The sequence below is a fragment of the Loxodonta africana genome, chromosome 24 (assembly GCF_030014295.1).
Source record: "Loxodonta africana isolate mLoxAfr1 chromosome 24, mLoxAfr1.hap2, whole genome shotgun sequence".
NCBI classification, from domain to species: Eukaryota; Metazoa; Chordata; class Mammalia; order Proboscidea; family Elephantidae; genus Loxodonta; species Loxodonta africana.
Genome location: NC_087365.1, coordinates 26,976,222 through 26,989,512, shown reverse-complemented (window position 1 = coordinate 26,989,512; position 13,291 = coordinate 26,976,222). Strand labels below are relative to the sequence as shown.

At 52.7% G+C, this 13,291-nt stretch overlaps 1 protein-coding gene across 7 annotated transcripts in view; it reads right to left on the bottom strand.

Annotated features, from left to right (window-relative positions):
* Window positions 1-9,425: 9,425 nt before the first annotated feature.
* Window positions 9,426-13,291, bottom strand: part of DNAAF9 (dynein axonemal assembly factor 9) — a 155,880-nt gene continuing 152,014 nt past the window's right edge. For 6 of the 7 annotated variants that reach the window (XM_064275836.1, XM_064275837.1, XM_064275838.1 and 3 more), the window contains 2 exons: window positions 12,618-12,711; window positions 9,426-11,219 (listed from right to left, as the gene is read on the bottom strand). In XM_064275836.1, coding sequence (XP_064131906.1) covers window positions 11,107-11,219; window positions 12,618-12,711 — 207 coding nt within the window. In that variant the 3' untranslated portion in view covers window positions 9,426-11,106. The remainder of the gene's footprint in view (window positions 11,220-12,617; window positions 12,712-13,291) is intronic. The other variant, XR_010319220.1, reaches the window with a different exon arrangement.

Genomic DNA, 13,291 nt, shown 5'->3' with positions numbered 1-13,291 from the left:
CTTTATGCGCGTCGCCCGCTCTGGTTCTCCTCCCCGGGGCCTGGGGAATCCGCGAGGCCCCGCCCGCCGACTGCCCCGCCCCCTTCATTCAGCTGGGCAGTCCCGGCGGTAAACCCTCCTCCTCCGCTTCTTCCTCCTCCTCCTCCTCCAGGAAGCGCACCCAGACTGACTAGACGGGCCGGCGCGCATTCCCTGGGATACGCCCTGTGCCGCGGAGCGGGCAGCTCTCCCTGCTCGGCGTCGTCGGGTTTGCTTGCAGCGCGCCTTACGGCCAGTCTGACCTCTTCGCGCCCTCGGCCTTCTCTCGGGTCAAGGTCGCGGCTCGCAGCTTCTTTCCTTCCTAAAATGGCCCCGCCGCCCCGTCTCCCTTCCTGGACTGGCGGGAGCCGGGCCCCGGGACGCGCCTTCACTGGCGTCTCCGCTCCTGCTAGTCGTGTGTATGTGTGTCCTGCCAATTCAGCCCGCGTGATGGGCCCCTGGCCTGACCCTCAGAGCTCCTCAGTAAATGATTCCACAGCTCCGGCTTCGGACTGACCCAGAATCTCAGCACTCCACAAAGTGCGAGCCTCCTCGCCCCCACCACAATTCTGGCTACCAGCCACGAAGCTGGCAGCAACTCCCGCCTTACTCTTTTCCTCCTCCCCCGCTGGGACCGAGTCCTTGGCTACTGTCCCCCCCCCCCCCAGATTTAAAAGAAGGCGGGCGGGGCCGGCTGAGGGCGAGCCCACTTACGCGCTGTGGGGAGCCCCATGCAGCCGACTGGGGGAGCGAGGCTGAGCCGGCTTCTGTCCCTGTCAGAGACGGAATGCTTTAGGGAAGGTCGGCCTGGGGGGTCTGAAGGAGCCTGAGCACTCTCCCTTCCCAACTCTTTTAGGAGGCACTGCTGTTGATACCTACTCAATGCCTGTCCCCAGAGAACCTGGCCAACGGGTCGGGCTGGTTGCAGGCTTCTTATAAGATAAGCAGACCCTGGGAGGAGAGACACCGTGTCAACCTGAGCCCCCCTCCACTCTGCCCACTAGCTGGGCCTTCAGCAACCGGAACAGACACTCCAAGTCACAGGGAGTGGAGGCTGAAGAACAACCAGGCTGACTTGCCCAGGGAACAAGGCTGGGCGGGAGGCAGAGGGGCTGGACCCTTGAAAAGCCACCCATTTTGTCCCCAGCCTCTCCCAGCAGGAAGTGCCTTGGCTTCTGCTTCTGCCTCCTTGTGTCACCAGCAGGTCCCCCATACCTGACCCTCCCAGCCCACCTCTCCCAGAAATCTGCCCTGGATTGGAGAGGCAGCCTCATCAGGAGTGTACATCCAAAGAGTTTTCTACCTCTCAGCTGCACTCCCCTCTCCCGATTTCTCTTCAGCCCACTCAGACTTGTCTTTTATCCCCACACTCACTGAAAAGGCTCTTGTCCAGGTTACCCTGCTTCATCTCTCTTGCTGCTATCCCACCCCCACCTTCCCCCCACACAGATTCACCTCAGCAGCACTTAGCACCATCCACCCCTTCTTTCTCTAGCAACTTTTACTCCTCTTCCTTCCAACTCCTCCCCTGACCTAGCTGGAGGTGTTGGCTGGCCCCAGGGCTCTTTCTGTAAATCTATGGCTTCTCTAGGTCTGTGGTGGACTGTCAGATTTCCTTATCTTCAGTCACTGAGCTCCTGACTTCAACACTTCCACATGCCACAGCCCACTTACCTGCTCGCCATCCCCACCCCAAACCCTGGGTGGCTAATAGACAATCAAGTGAAATACATGAGAATGGTGTCCCTGAGTCACTGTCCGCTCAGTTGTTCCAGACCTGAGAGTCACCCTGACTCCTCACTGGCCCTCGTCATCTGCATCCAAATCCATCAGCAGGCTTTACTGGGTTTATCTTCAAAATTGGTCAGCAGTTTGAATCCACCAGCCACTTCTTGGAAACACAATGGGGCAGCTCCACTCTGTCCTATAGGGTTGCTATAAGCCTGAATTAACTCAACGGCAGTGGGTTTGGGTTTTTTGGTTTGTTTTGTTGTAGTATCTTCAAACTACAGCTCTGATCTGCCCACTTGTTGAACTCATCCCAGCCTGGTCCATCATTTTGCCCCCTCACCCTATCTTTCATAATCCATTCCCTATCTTCAATGGCTTCCTAGAGAATTTAGGAATAAAACTTCCAAACTCCCTGCTGTGGCTGTGTGTGTGTGTGTGTGTGTGTCTGTGTGTGTGTGTACAACCTGGCACCTACCTATTCTCCACTTCATCTTATACCTCCTGTCCCTGAATGTGGCTCCAGCCATGTTGGCTGCCATGTGCTGGAACACAAGCCCCCAGTTTCCTCAAAGCTTTGACAGTCTGTGTGCTGTCAGGCTTGTCCCCTGGCTCATCCTTCAGCTCATTGCCTCTGAGAAGCCTTTCCTGATCACACCACCTGAGGAGGCTCCTGCTTTCCTTCCTTCACAGACCCTACTCATGGCAGACTTAGCTCTGTAGCATGGCCTTCTTCACTCGCTTCCTTATTTACTGTCTGAGCCCTGGCTAGACCGTGAACTCCCCGAGAGCAGGACTGTGTGTTTGCCTTTCACCAGAGCAGCACCTAGTAGGTGCTCAATAAGCCTGTGATGTGTTGCGTGCATGGTGGGTGTCTTCATCTATATTTCTCAGATCAAACCAGAGAAGGTGACCTCCTTTTCATTTTCTATCCTCTACTCCCACTCAGGTTTCCCAGTTGTGACTAATGATTCTCCTCTGCCTCCTTCCTCTTACCCCAGACTCCTCAAATACCACTGAGTCCTTTGATTTCTCCCCTTGGCTTCTCCCGTCCCAGCTGCCCTCACCTTCCTTGGATCTTGGCCAGTGTGGCTTCCCGTACCTTGCAGCTGGCAGTTTTCCTCTTATTACTCATGTTTTACAAGCCTCTTGGATTCTGGCTACCCAGGGAAGGCAGCACTGAATGGCCCTCTCAGCCCCTCACTTCCGTTCCCCAGGTGTAGCTGCACTGTCCCCTCGCCATTCCAGGGAGGAGAGATGCTGTTCCCAGGATTGTCCTTCTGAGTGAGGACTCGTCATCTGTTATGGTTACTTATTTGTGGGAGCCCCATGCGCAGCTCTGGACCAGGCCTGAACACTGAATTAGCTCCTTGATATTCCCTGGTGGTCTAAGTGATCCCCAGCAGCCATGCCAGTCCCCTGCCCACTTTGCTTAGACTTCCACCCTGAATGCCTTTATTTAGGCTTCCACCCTGAATGCCTTTCCCTGTCTCTCCAGCTTTTGCTTTTGACCCTTGGGAGCCCCACACGAGATTGGGCATACTGAGGCTGCTGGTAGGAGTCAAGGGAGAGAACATGGCCTCCATTGGCCTCCTCTTTCTCTGGTGGTCAGCTCCAGGCCCCACAGGTGGGTGAGACGATGACCATTCGGCACCCAATCAACACAGCAGTAAGCCCTCTTCCAGTTACCATCTACTCCCCGCTGAGAGAAAGATCCAGGCTCCTCCTGCAGGGGCAGCCAGGAGGGCAAGAGCCCCTGTCTGGTGGAGGACCCACCAGGACCTGCTCCACCTCGGTTACATCCCTCTGCTCCCTGTGCCCACCCCCCCCCCCCGCCCCCCATCCATACTCACAGTCAGAATCAGCTGGGCAGGGGTCTAACTGCTCTTGGCTCTCTGGTTCTATCTGGCCAGCAGACTGTTGGGCAGGAAGGTTCCGGGGCTGTCCTGCTGCCCTCACGTCAGGCCCCTCTGCCCTCTGACCTGGGTTCTAGCTCCAGAGCCCTGCCCCTTTCACCCAGCTTCTCAGACAAGAAACCCCCGGTGGGCAGACACAACCAATGACCTACTTTCACCCATCCTGCTCCAGGACCCCCCTCTCAGAGAAGCTTGCCTGCATCCCATTCTGTGGGTGGTGACCCCTAATGGCTTCCCCTAGTAGGGCCTTCCGAGGCAGATGCATATCATGTAAGAACTCCCCAACCCAGAACTTTCTGAACTGCAGATCCCCCCGCCCTAGGCCCAGGGATTTTCATTGAATAGATCCAAGGACGGGGCCCGGAATCTGTATTCCCAAAGGATGTTGAGGCAGTAAGTCTGGGACAAATGTCCAAAGGCCTGGCCCCAAACTTCCCCACCCTTATCTCCTTCCAGGCCCTGCTCTCTTGGAAACTAATCCCCTGCCACCTAGGGACTTTGAGCTGGTGATACTAATGATGACACTAAACTGTCCTCTGGGCAGCCTGTCACCCTCCTGGCCATCCTTGCCCTCCTCAGCCATTCTGTGTCGCTCACGTCCTCCCTACACAGTGTATGGCTCTCATTCTCACTGGTCCCCTGTGCCAAGGGGCTCCCCAAGGTCCTACCCAGGGGCCTCCAGCCCACTATCCTGGGCAGACACTCCCCAAGTACCCACCCCAGACCACCATTCCCACAAGCTACACCTCCTCCCAGATGCCCCTCCCAGGAAGCTGGTTGAACTGGGCAGGGAGAGGTAATGGAAAAGCCCAGGGCGACACTTTTTTAATCTGTAAAATGAAGAGGTTGAAACTGAGTCTTTTTAGCTAGAAAATTCCATGAATTTTTAAATCTCAAACTAATTTTCCTTATCAAGCCATCTTTCCCCTTCCTGTTGTCTTTGTTTTGCTATTATTTGTACATTCATCCAGGCATGAAGTTTCAGAGTAGAGATGTAAATTTTCTTCAAAATTTGAAGGCACAGGAGGAAAAAAAAAAGAAATCTTCTTTATTGGTATGGGAAAAGCAGTAGTAATTGTAGGATAAAAATGAAACTGTATTCATGTTATATTTAGTTAGCATTTTTTTTTACAGATTTATAGACATTTATTAGTTTGCCATAAAATTTATTAATGCAATTTTTTTTTTTTTTTTTACCACATTACATTAGCTGGTCCATTTAGCCACACAGAAGGCCAGGGAGAAACAGGAATTATTTGTGGATAAACAAAATTTATTTTTCTTGAAATTTGTGGAGAACGAAACAAAAAAAGTTTTTGGAATTGTTTCAGGATGTTGGGTTGTTTTCCACTTTGGCTTTTTCCACTCCTATCTCGGGGCTGTCCCCTTCGCTCTTGTCTAATTAGTCATCTGTCTTGTCAATTGTTCCTTCAAAATCCCTCTCTGGTTGGTTCACTTCTCACCTCCAGCCATGTGAGCAGCCTCTGGGGACCGGCAGCCTCAACAGGAGCAGTCCATTCCCCAGGCTCCAGTCTACGTGATCTTTCTTTAATAATAATAATAAAGGTTCTCAAACAGGTTCCCATAAAGACTGGTGCTCCTGGGTTGGGCTGAGGCACCAGAAAACCAAATACTGGTGGCTTTTTCTCAATCTGTAGGGGGACAAATTATCTTAGTGGATAGGATATTTTCAGTTCAACATTTCTTTTCCCTTAAAAACAACCACCACTACGACTGACCGCAACAGAAAAGCTTTGTGCCTGCTATCGCCTGTTCTTAAAAAGACTAGCAGATGGGCGGAGGGAGGGGGAAAGGAGGACACAATGCCTAGGGGACACTGTCCTTCTGTTATGAGTGATGGAAAAATTCGGGACTGGTTAATGGTGATGGTTGGACAATGAATGTGATGAGTCTATTTAATGTCACTGAACATGCGAAGACTGTTGAAATGGCACGTTTTGTTACCTATATATTTACCATAATTAAAAAAAAAAACGGGCAGAAAGCAAAATTAAAAAATCAAATAGGTATCTGATTTGAACTTAAAGGCTCAGGAACAGCCTGCACAGGGTGGGCAGTGCTGGTCTAGGGGACCCAGCTCTCAAATGGGCCTGGAGGAGGGCACATGGACGTGCTCAGGGACCCTTGGCAGGGCCAGTAATCAGACTGCTCTCCATTCTTCCTGACCATTGTGACTGGTTCAGAGGTGGGGCTGGTTGGGTCTTGCCTTTGGGATGTTGGGGCTGCTGGTGGCGTAAGGGAAGATCAATGCCTGGGGAGAGCGAGGCCACCAAGGGTGGAGAGAGCCCTGATGACATCTGAGCTCCTGGGCCCAGGCAAACTTGAAGCTGGTACTATCCTGGGCTTCTCGTTTACGGGAACCAAGTCATTCTCTTTTGGTCACGGGCTGCAAGCGTGGTGTTGGCCCTGTTTTTTGGGGGCATGCCTTTTCCCTAGAATGTCTGATAGAAATTAATACATCAGTATTTCTCCGAGTTCCTCAGATCACAGATCCCTGTGATTTTCAGCAGCTCCACGTGAGACCCTCTGCTCTAAATCACTTTCCACACCTCTCTTCCATCAGTGTTCCCGACCCTGGCTGGCAGCTCTGTCAGGAGGCCCTTGGGTTTCAGCAGTTCTTGCCCCTACTGTAGGCTCCTGCACATGGTAGGGGGTAGGCCCCCTCCAGTCCCGGGCTTCCTGACCTCTAAGTCCTCCTCATCCTCAAAGCTCAGCCAGCTCTGGCCCTTCACCATTTACTGTCTACCCCACCTCCCTGGCAGTTCTTGGGGAGTCATCCTCAGACCTGGAGGTTTCTGGGAAGTGCAGGCACCCCAGCTCCACCAAGATTCAAACCCTCAGCTGCAAAATGGAGAGGCTGGCAGAGGCTGGGGAAAGGGACTGTGAGGAGGATGGTCCTGTTGCCATCTCCCTACTCCCAATTCTGTCAGGCCCCTCACACGCTGTTTTGTATTTGATTTGCACTTGACTAATGAGCAGCATGGAGCCTGGGTAGCAAAGTGGTTAAGAGCTACTGGCTGCTAACCAAAAGGCCAGCAGTTCAAATCCACCAGCCGCTTCTTGGAAACCCTATGGGGCAGTTCTACTTTGTCCTATAGGATCGCTCTGAGTTAGAATCAACTCGACGGCAATGGGTTTGGTTTGGTTTGAATGATCCGCATAGAACCCCCCAGGCCCAAGACCACCATCACAGCCATGTGGGCTGCACCTTCCCCTTTGCGCTTGCTACCAAAGCTCTCCGTGTCCGAGGGCCTGCGTCTTGCATGTAACAACGGCAGGGTCTCTATGGGCCGGCCGCCTCGCGACGGGTGCCGCCTCCGGAATGGGCCTTTCCCCCAAACAGCAGCATACCCTCCTCAAACCCCGGGCGGGTGTGCGCCCTGCCCGCGCCCCGCGAGTCCGGCTGCCCCCGGGAGGCGTTGGTCACCCCGCAGGAGCCCGACGCGTCCGCGGTCCCGCGACATGGCCTCACCGAGCCCCAGCCGCCTGCGGCGGGAAGCGCGCCCCAACCGGGTCCAGTCTCGCCCAGGCCTGCGGGCGAGGGGACTCCGAGCCCGCCCGAGCACCGGGGTGCCTTTCTGCTCGTCCCCCCAGCGCTCCGAGGGCGCCGGCAGACCTCCCCGAGAATCTCCGGCGCCGCCCGGCTCCACAAGAGGAGCCTCTGGGATTGAACGCGGGCGACGGCAGCGGCTCTGCCACCTGGGCCAGCTACTTGACCCTCGTGCCTGGTTGTCCCCCATCTGTAAAGTGGGGTCGGGAGGCCACCTCGTGGAGCCCTTACGGGGACTGAATGAGCTGATAAAAAACGTGTAGCAACGGCTCCTACTGCGGCCGGGCCCGGGCTGGATGCGGGCGGCAAAGGGACACCCGTGCACCGCGGTCCTAGGCGAGGGCGGACTCCGGCACCCCCGGGGAACCGTGCGAGATGGGGGTGGCAGAGCTTTCCTCCGGGGCTCGGGAGAGCCCCGTGCGCTCAGCCAGCTTCCTCGAGCCCCTCCGCAGGTTCTGGGACCACTTCCCTCCCTCTTTCTCCCCACCGGCTAAGCCGCAGTATCTTCTTCCCAAGAATTTCACTCGGCAGGCCGCTCTAGGGCCCGGGCAGGGGAAAGGGCCCCGAGGCTTCCTCCCGTAGCGGTCCAGGCAAAGAAGCGCCCGGGGCGGCTGCGGGCAAGGTCCCCGCTCGCTCCCAGGGGGCGGTCTTTCTCCATAGCGACAGCAACACCCGACGGTCCTTGCTTATTGTGTTTATTGGTTAATTGGTCCTTAGCATCACATCTCAATTACCAAGGTAAATTCACATACACGACTGCAGGTAAAAACATGTAAAATAATATAAAAATAAATTGAAGGCTACTTTTATATATTTACTGAATTAAGTAGTGTAATAAATACTATCATAGGCAAAAAGCTGCAATCACACAGTTCAGTTTCACTGAAGTTACAGTAGTGTTTGTAAATACGAGTTTTAAAATTTAAGTTACAAATATTAAAGCACTGAAAAACTAGTATAAAAGTGAATTTTGGCACGTAAGTGAGCTCTTATGTCATTAGTACTTGACAACCTGTGACAATGAGGAAGCCATTTCTCACCTACTTTTTGAGGTACAACTATCCAACCAGGTCAGCAACACGCTGAAATACTTAAAAATTTACAATCTTTGTGTTGAATTTTTCCCTTTTGAGAAGCCCAAAGAGCAACCCAGAGCTTATTACTGTGCAAAAATTCTCCAAAATTCTAATCGAATTTGGGAGGTTAACTTTTCCTTGCAACCCTCAGGCCCAGTGTCCATGCCTTAGGTCAGAGAGCCCCTTCCTAGGAGGAACCCCCATTTTTCTCCAATTTCTACCTCCTTCTTCCAATCAAAAAAAGAAAAATCCCACATCAAAATGTAAAACAGTCCATAACTTCAGCGACTTCAACATTATCACACTCATTCTGGGTGATACAGAACTGAAGCTGTTAACAGGAAAGGTGGCAAAAAAGCATGTAAGCCCCTGGAGGACTGACTCTGCCTGCCCCTAGGACCCACACAGATGCCTTTGCTGGGTCCCCATATCCACTCGGTTTCTAAGGCCAAAACTAAAACACAGCGTCACGGCCTTTCCTCTGGAGACAGCCTAAAAGACCCTGCCACTCGACCTGGCGCTGGGAGAAATCAAGTGGATATTAAACGTTCACAGTCAAAACCAAGAGGCCCTGCAGGCTCCGGAAGGGGCAGTGCCTGGAGGTGGCAGCCCTCAAAGAGCTCAGACAGTGCACCGCTGGGGTGCCTCTCCACCAGGGGGTACAGCGAGTGTGCGGAGGAATGCCCTTTCACCAATGTGCCCCATCACACTCCTGAGCAGGCTGAGGAGTGTCTACAGAGGCCTCGGCCAGTTTTGCCTTTTTGGCTTTGAAACTTCTTCACGTTTTGAGTACTTTTTTCAATCACAGTTTCGTATTCAAGTTGAGGTAATCACAGTTTTCTAAGAGAGGAATTGGGACAGTGGGGCAGGCTGGTGAGAGAGCACTTCTAGGGGCGCCGGTCAGAGACCAAGACCACCACGCAGTGCAACCCTACACGGCGGGGAGGCCCACTCTCACCGGCGGGTGTCGACCCCTCTTTAAAAACTCTTGTGCAGCAGCCAGACTGCCGGACTAGGGCAGCCAGGAAATGGCTCGAGCTCCGAGATCTAGAGCTTTCATTTAAAACTTCACAGCAATCCACCTGGTTCCCCCGCCTCCCCCCACCCACCCCTCCCTTTTCTAAGGCTGCTCAAGTTTGAGTTTTTAAAAAGAGCTCGGTAGAGCTAAAGGAAGCTACAGTAACTCATTGCTTATTTAATCAATTGCACTTAAAATCTACATACAAGCTATTGATTCTCAAACAGAGGCAGGCCTGCTGTGGAACCCCCCACCCCATCCGGCCAGCCGGAAGTGAGGGGCTCTCAGACTTCGGCTCCACAGCTGGGTCCTTGTGGCTAGTGGCTTTTGGAGCTAGGCTAGAGCACAGAGGCCTTTTCTGAAGCCCTTTTTGATGCAAGATTTCTTATTCAATGGAATCTGGAGTTTTGTTCACTTGGCCTCAAATACAAATTGTTCCTTTCTACTTCATTTTACTGATGAGCCCTTGATGATGGCTTTGCTACTTGCTGCGTGTGCTCCTGCCTGTTTCTCCTCTGCACAAGGGGTCTTTCTCAAAACCCCTCTGCATTACTGGAAACTTTGCTGGTTTCATCTATGTGCTTCTTCCTAAGGCATGCAAAAAATTACGTGAAATTCAGAAAACATTTACAATCTGGGCAGCTGAGGTGCTGAAGTCCTCAAAGATACTACCTAGGCGTCAGTGCCTGTGACCTTCCTCACCTGCACTAATTCTGGAGGTCACGCCTGTCATTCCCTTCTGCATTATGGTCAGTGGAAAACTAAGCCGCTGGGAGGAATTCTATCTTCTACTTGAATTTCAAATTCCTGGTCCTTAGGAGCCAAACCAGTCAAGGGCCAGCAACAATGCTTGGGGGCATGAATTTCCTGAAGTTTGTGTCTGGAAACCAGGCCTTGCCTGACAAGGCCGATGGAAGGGCTGGATACAGGACACTGAAACCCTTTCAAGGACACCCCATAAGGAATCAGACTCCTGGGCCTAAGACTCGCCAGGATGCTCTCCCTCCACAGTGAGGCAGAGCATCGCAGGGAGGCTTGAGCAACTGGGCTGCTTTGAGTTGGGGAAACCAGAGTGATGCCACCAGGGGCGCTCAAGAACCAATCACAACTGGGACTTAGTATGTCAATGCTGCAGCACACTTCTGGAAAGCTCTGTGCCTTTCCCCTTGGTTTAGTCCATAAGCGAAATTCCCTCATTTTAGAACAAGCTGTTGATCTCTCATTCAAGTTGCTGGTTCTGTGGGCTGGGCTGGGCAGGGCTTGTCCTACTCACCTCAGGCCTGGGCCCATGGCCAGCTCCTTCAATGGAAGGGGCCTAAGCAGAGGAGGCAGGCACTCCACTGGGGATGAGGGCCCTCCTGGGACAGTGTCTGAGACCTGAGGTCTGTGGTGGCTCAGTCCTCCAGGCACAGCCAGGGTCCCTTCTGAGTCGTGGCAGATCCTCTGTGGAGTCCAAATGCTTCTTCCCACCCTCACACAGTCCCTCAGCAGCTCAGAGGAGATACTGTTACCAGACACCCAGAGATCCTGGACTACCAGCTCCATACACAGGGCAGTCCCTGTCTGCTTGCCCTCCATGAGGACCCCTCCCCCCACCCTCAGTGGTCCAAGTGATGCCCTTCAGCACTGTATAGAGAATACACACAACATGCACTCAAGCCAGCACACACAGGCCGACAAGAACAAAGGCAGCCTCTCCAGGAGAGCTGAGGTTAAGATGCCCCATTTCATCAGTCTCCAGGACAGACATTCTGCAGGACGTATAGGCCTAGCCTTCCTCTAGGGCTTCTGCTCAAAGAGGTCATGATACTCCTGCTGCTCCAGCTCACGGTTATACTTTTCAATTTCCCGGTTGGCTTCTTCCACGTAGTCATTCATGAACTGGTCCATGACTGGCATCTCATTAAGGAAGAGTGGCCTGAGCCCAGAGGCCAAGGGAGGCTGCCTAAGACTGAGAGGGAGTTCTGGGTTGGTGAGCTGGGGGACACTGAGGTGGTGAGGGCCGGCCGGCACACAGGTGCCTGATGGGCTCTTCCTACAGTGGCAGCATCTCAGCTGTAAAGAATGTGGACAGGTGTTGGCACAGGGTCCTTAATAAGGCCCTAGACCTAAGCCCTTCAGCTTTTATTAGCACCCAGTAGCACCCCATGTCTCATGCTTTATAGATCTTCTTACAGATTAATGTAATCTAGTCCAATTTCCAACTTGTAAATTATGGCCCTGATGACCAGGGCAATCAGAATGTCATCTGAGTTCTCGAACGGACTGTATCACGCAGCAGGGCTGCATGTAAACTACCACCCACACAGCAATATGCAGCAGTTACATCATAGCAATCACTGAATGAAGGAGAAACCTAATTCTAATGACTTTAAAAGTCGGCCCCTGAGGTCTTAAATGCTATCAAGTGGCCATCTAAGATGCATCAATTCGTCTCAACCCACCTGGAGCAAAGGAGAACGAGGAACACCAAAGACACAAGGGAATTATGAGCCCAGGAGGCAGAAAGGGCCACATAAACCAGAGACTACATCAGACTGAGACCAGAAGAACTAGATGGTAGCCGGCTACAACCGAAGACTGCCCTGACAGGGAACACAGCCCTGAGGGAGCAAGAGAGCAGTGGGATGCAGACCCCAAATTCTCGCTAAAAAAACCAGACTTAATGGTCTGACTGAGACTAGAAGGACCCTGCAGGTCATGGTCCCCAGACCTTCTGTTAATCCAAGACAAGAACCATTCCCAAAGCCAACTCTTCAGACACGGATTGGTCTGGACTATGGGATAGAAAATGATACTGGTAAAGAGTGAGCTTCTTGGATCAAGTAGACATATGAGACTATGTGGGCAGCTCCTGTCTAGAGGGGAGATGAGAAGGTGGAGGGGGACAGAAGCTGGCTAAATGGATACGAAAAGAGAGAGTGGAGTGGAGGGAAGGAGTGCGCTGTCTCATTAGAGGGAGAGCAACTGGGAGTATATAGCACGGTGTGTATAAGTTTTTGTATGAGAGACTGACTTGGGTTATAAACTTTCACTTAAACCTCAGTAAAAATTAAAAAAAAAAAAAAAAAAATGAGGTCGGCCCCTGAAGTTCGCTTCTGTGTGTACCGAGCCCCATCCGTGGGAATGCACAGCCTGGCCTGCTCCAGGGGCCCAGCTGCAGTGGCTCAGGGAGACACCTGCTTTACAGACAGGCTCGAACACATCCCCAGCCTCCACTTGGGGACCACGTGCTTTAAGGACAACCCCAGAGCTGTCGAGTCAATTCCGACTCATAGCTTTAAGGATACGTGGGTGGAAATCGGTCTTGTCACCAAAGAAGTTGACAAACTGAGTTCCGTTATAAAAGTAGCCTGCAGGGAGGGGGTCCAGGTGGCGTTTCACCTGTAGGAAAAAAAGAGTCCTGTTAGTATTACCTGACCACTTTCTATCATTCACTCACTCATTAAAAACAAATAAACAAACCTATTACCCCAGCAAGAGAGTCTATGCTGCCCTGTGGAAGGGCTGAAGTGCCAGGGTGTTAGCACCCCCCCAGGAATGGCTGATAGAGAGAGGTTCTCGCCTCTGAGAAGAGAACTCTGGGAGTTCCTGATGGGACTCCGCTCCAGTTGCCCACAGTGGGACTGGCTTGCAACACCCTTCATTGTCTGTCTCCCCCTTCCCTCTCCTCTCTTACTTCCCCCTACCAGTGTCTCCTAGAATCACCTCTCAAAACAGCTATCCACACTCAAATCCTTGCTCAATGTCAGCTTCTGGGGAAATACACACTGCACTGATCGCCTGCTCAGGTGCCCACATTTTCCTCCCCAGGAGCCTGCAGAAAGCCAGGCCTGGCATGCAGGGTCATCCACACCCTGCAGGAGCTAGACATGAAGGGACCTCCTCGGGCCCAAAGCAACGGCTCCAGGAAAGCCAAGTAGTCTCTCCTGTGTCATCCAGTCATTATTGGGACTGGCAGCAT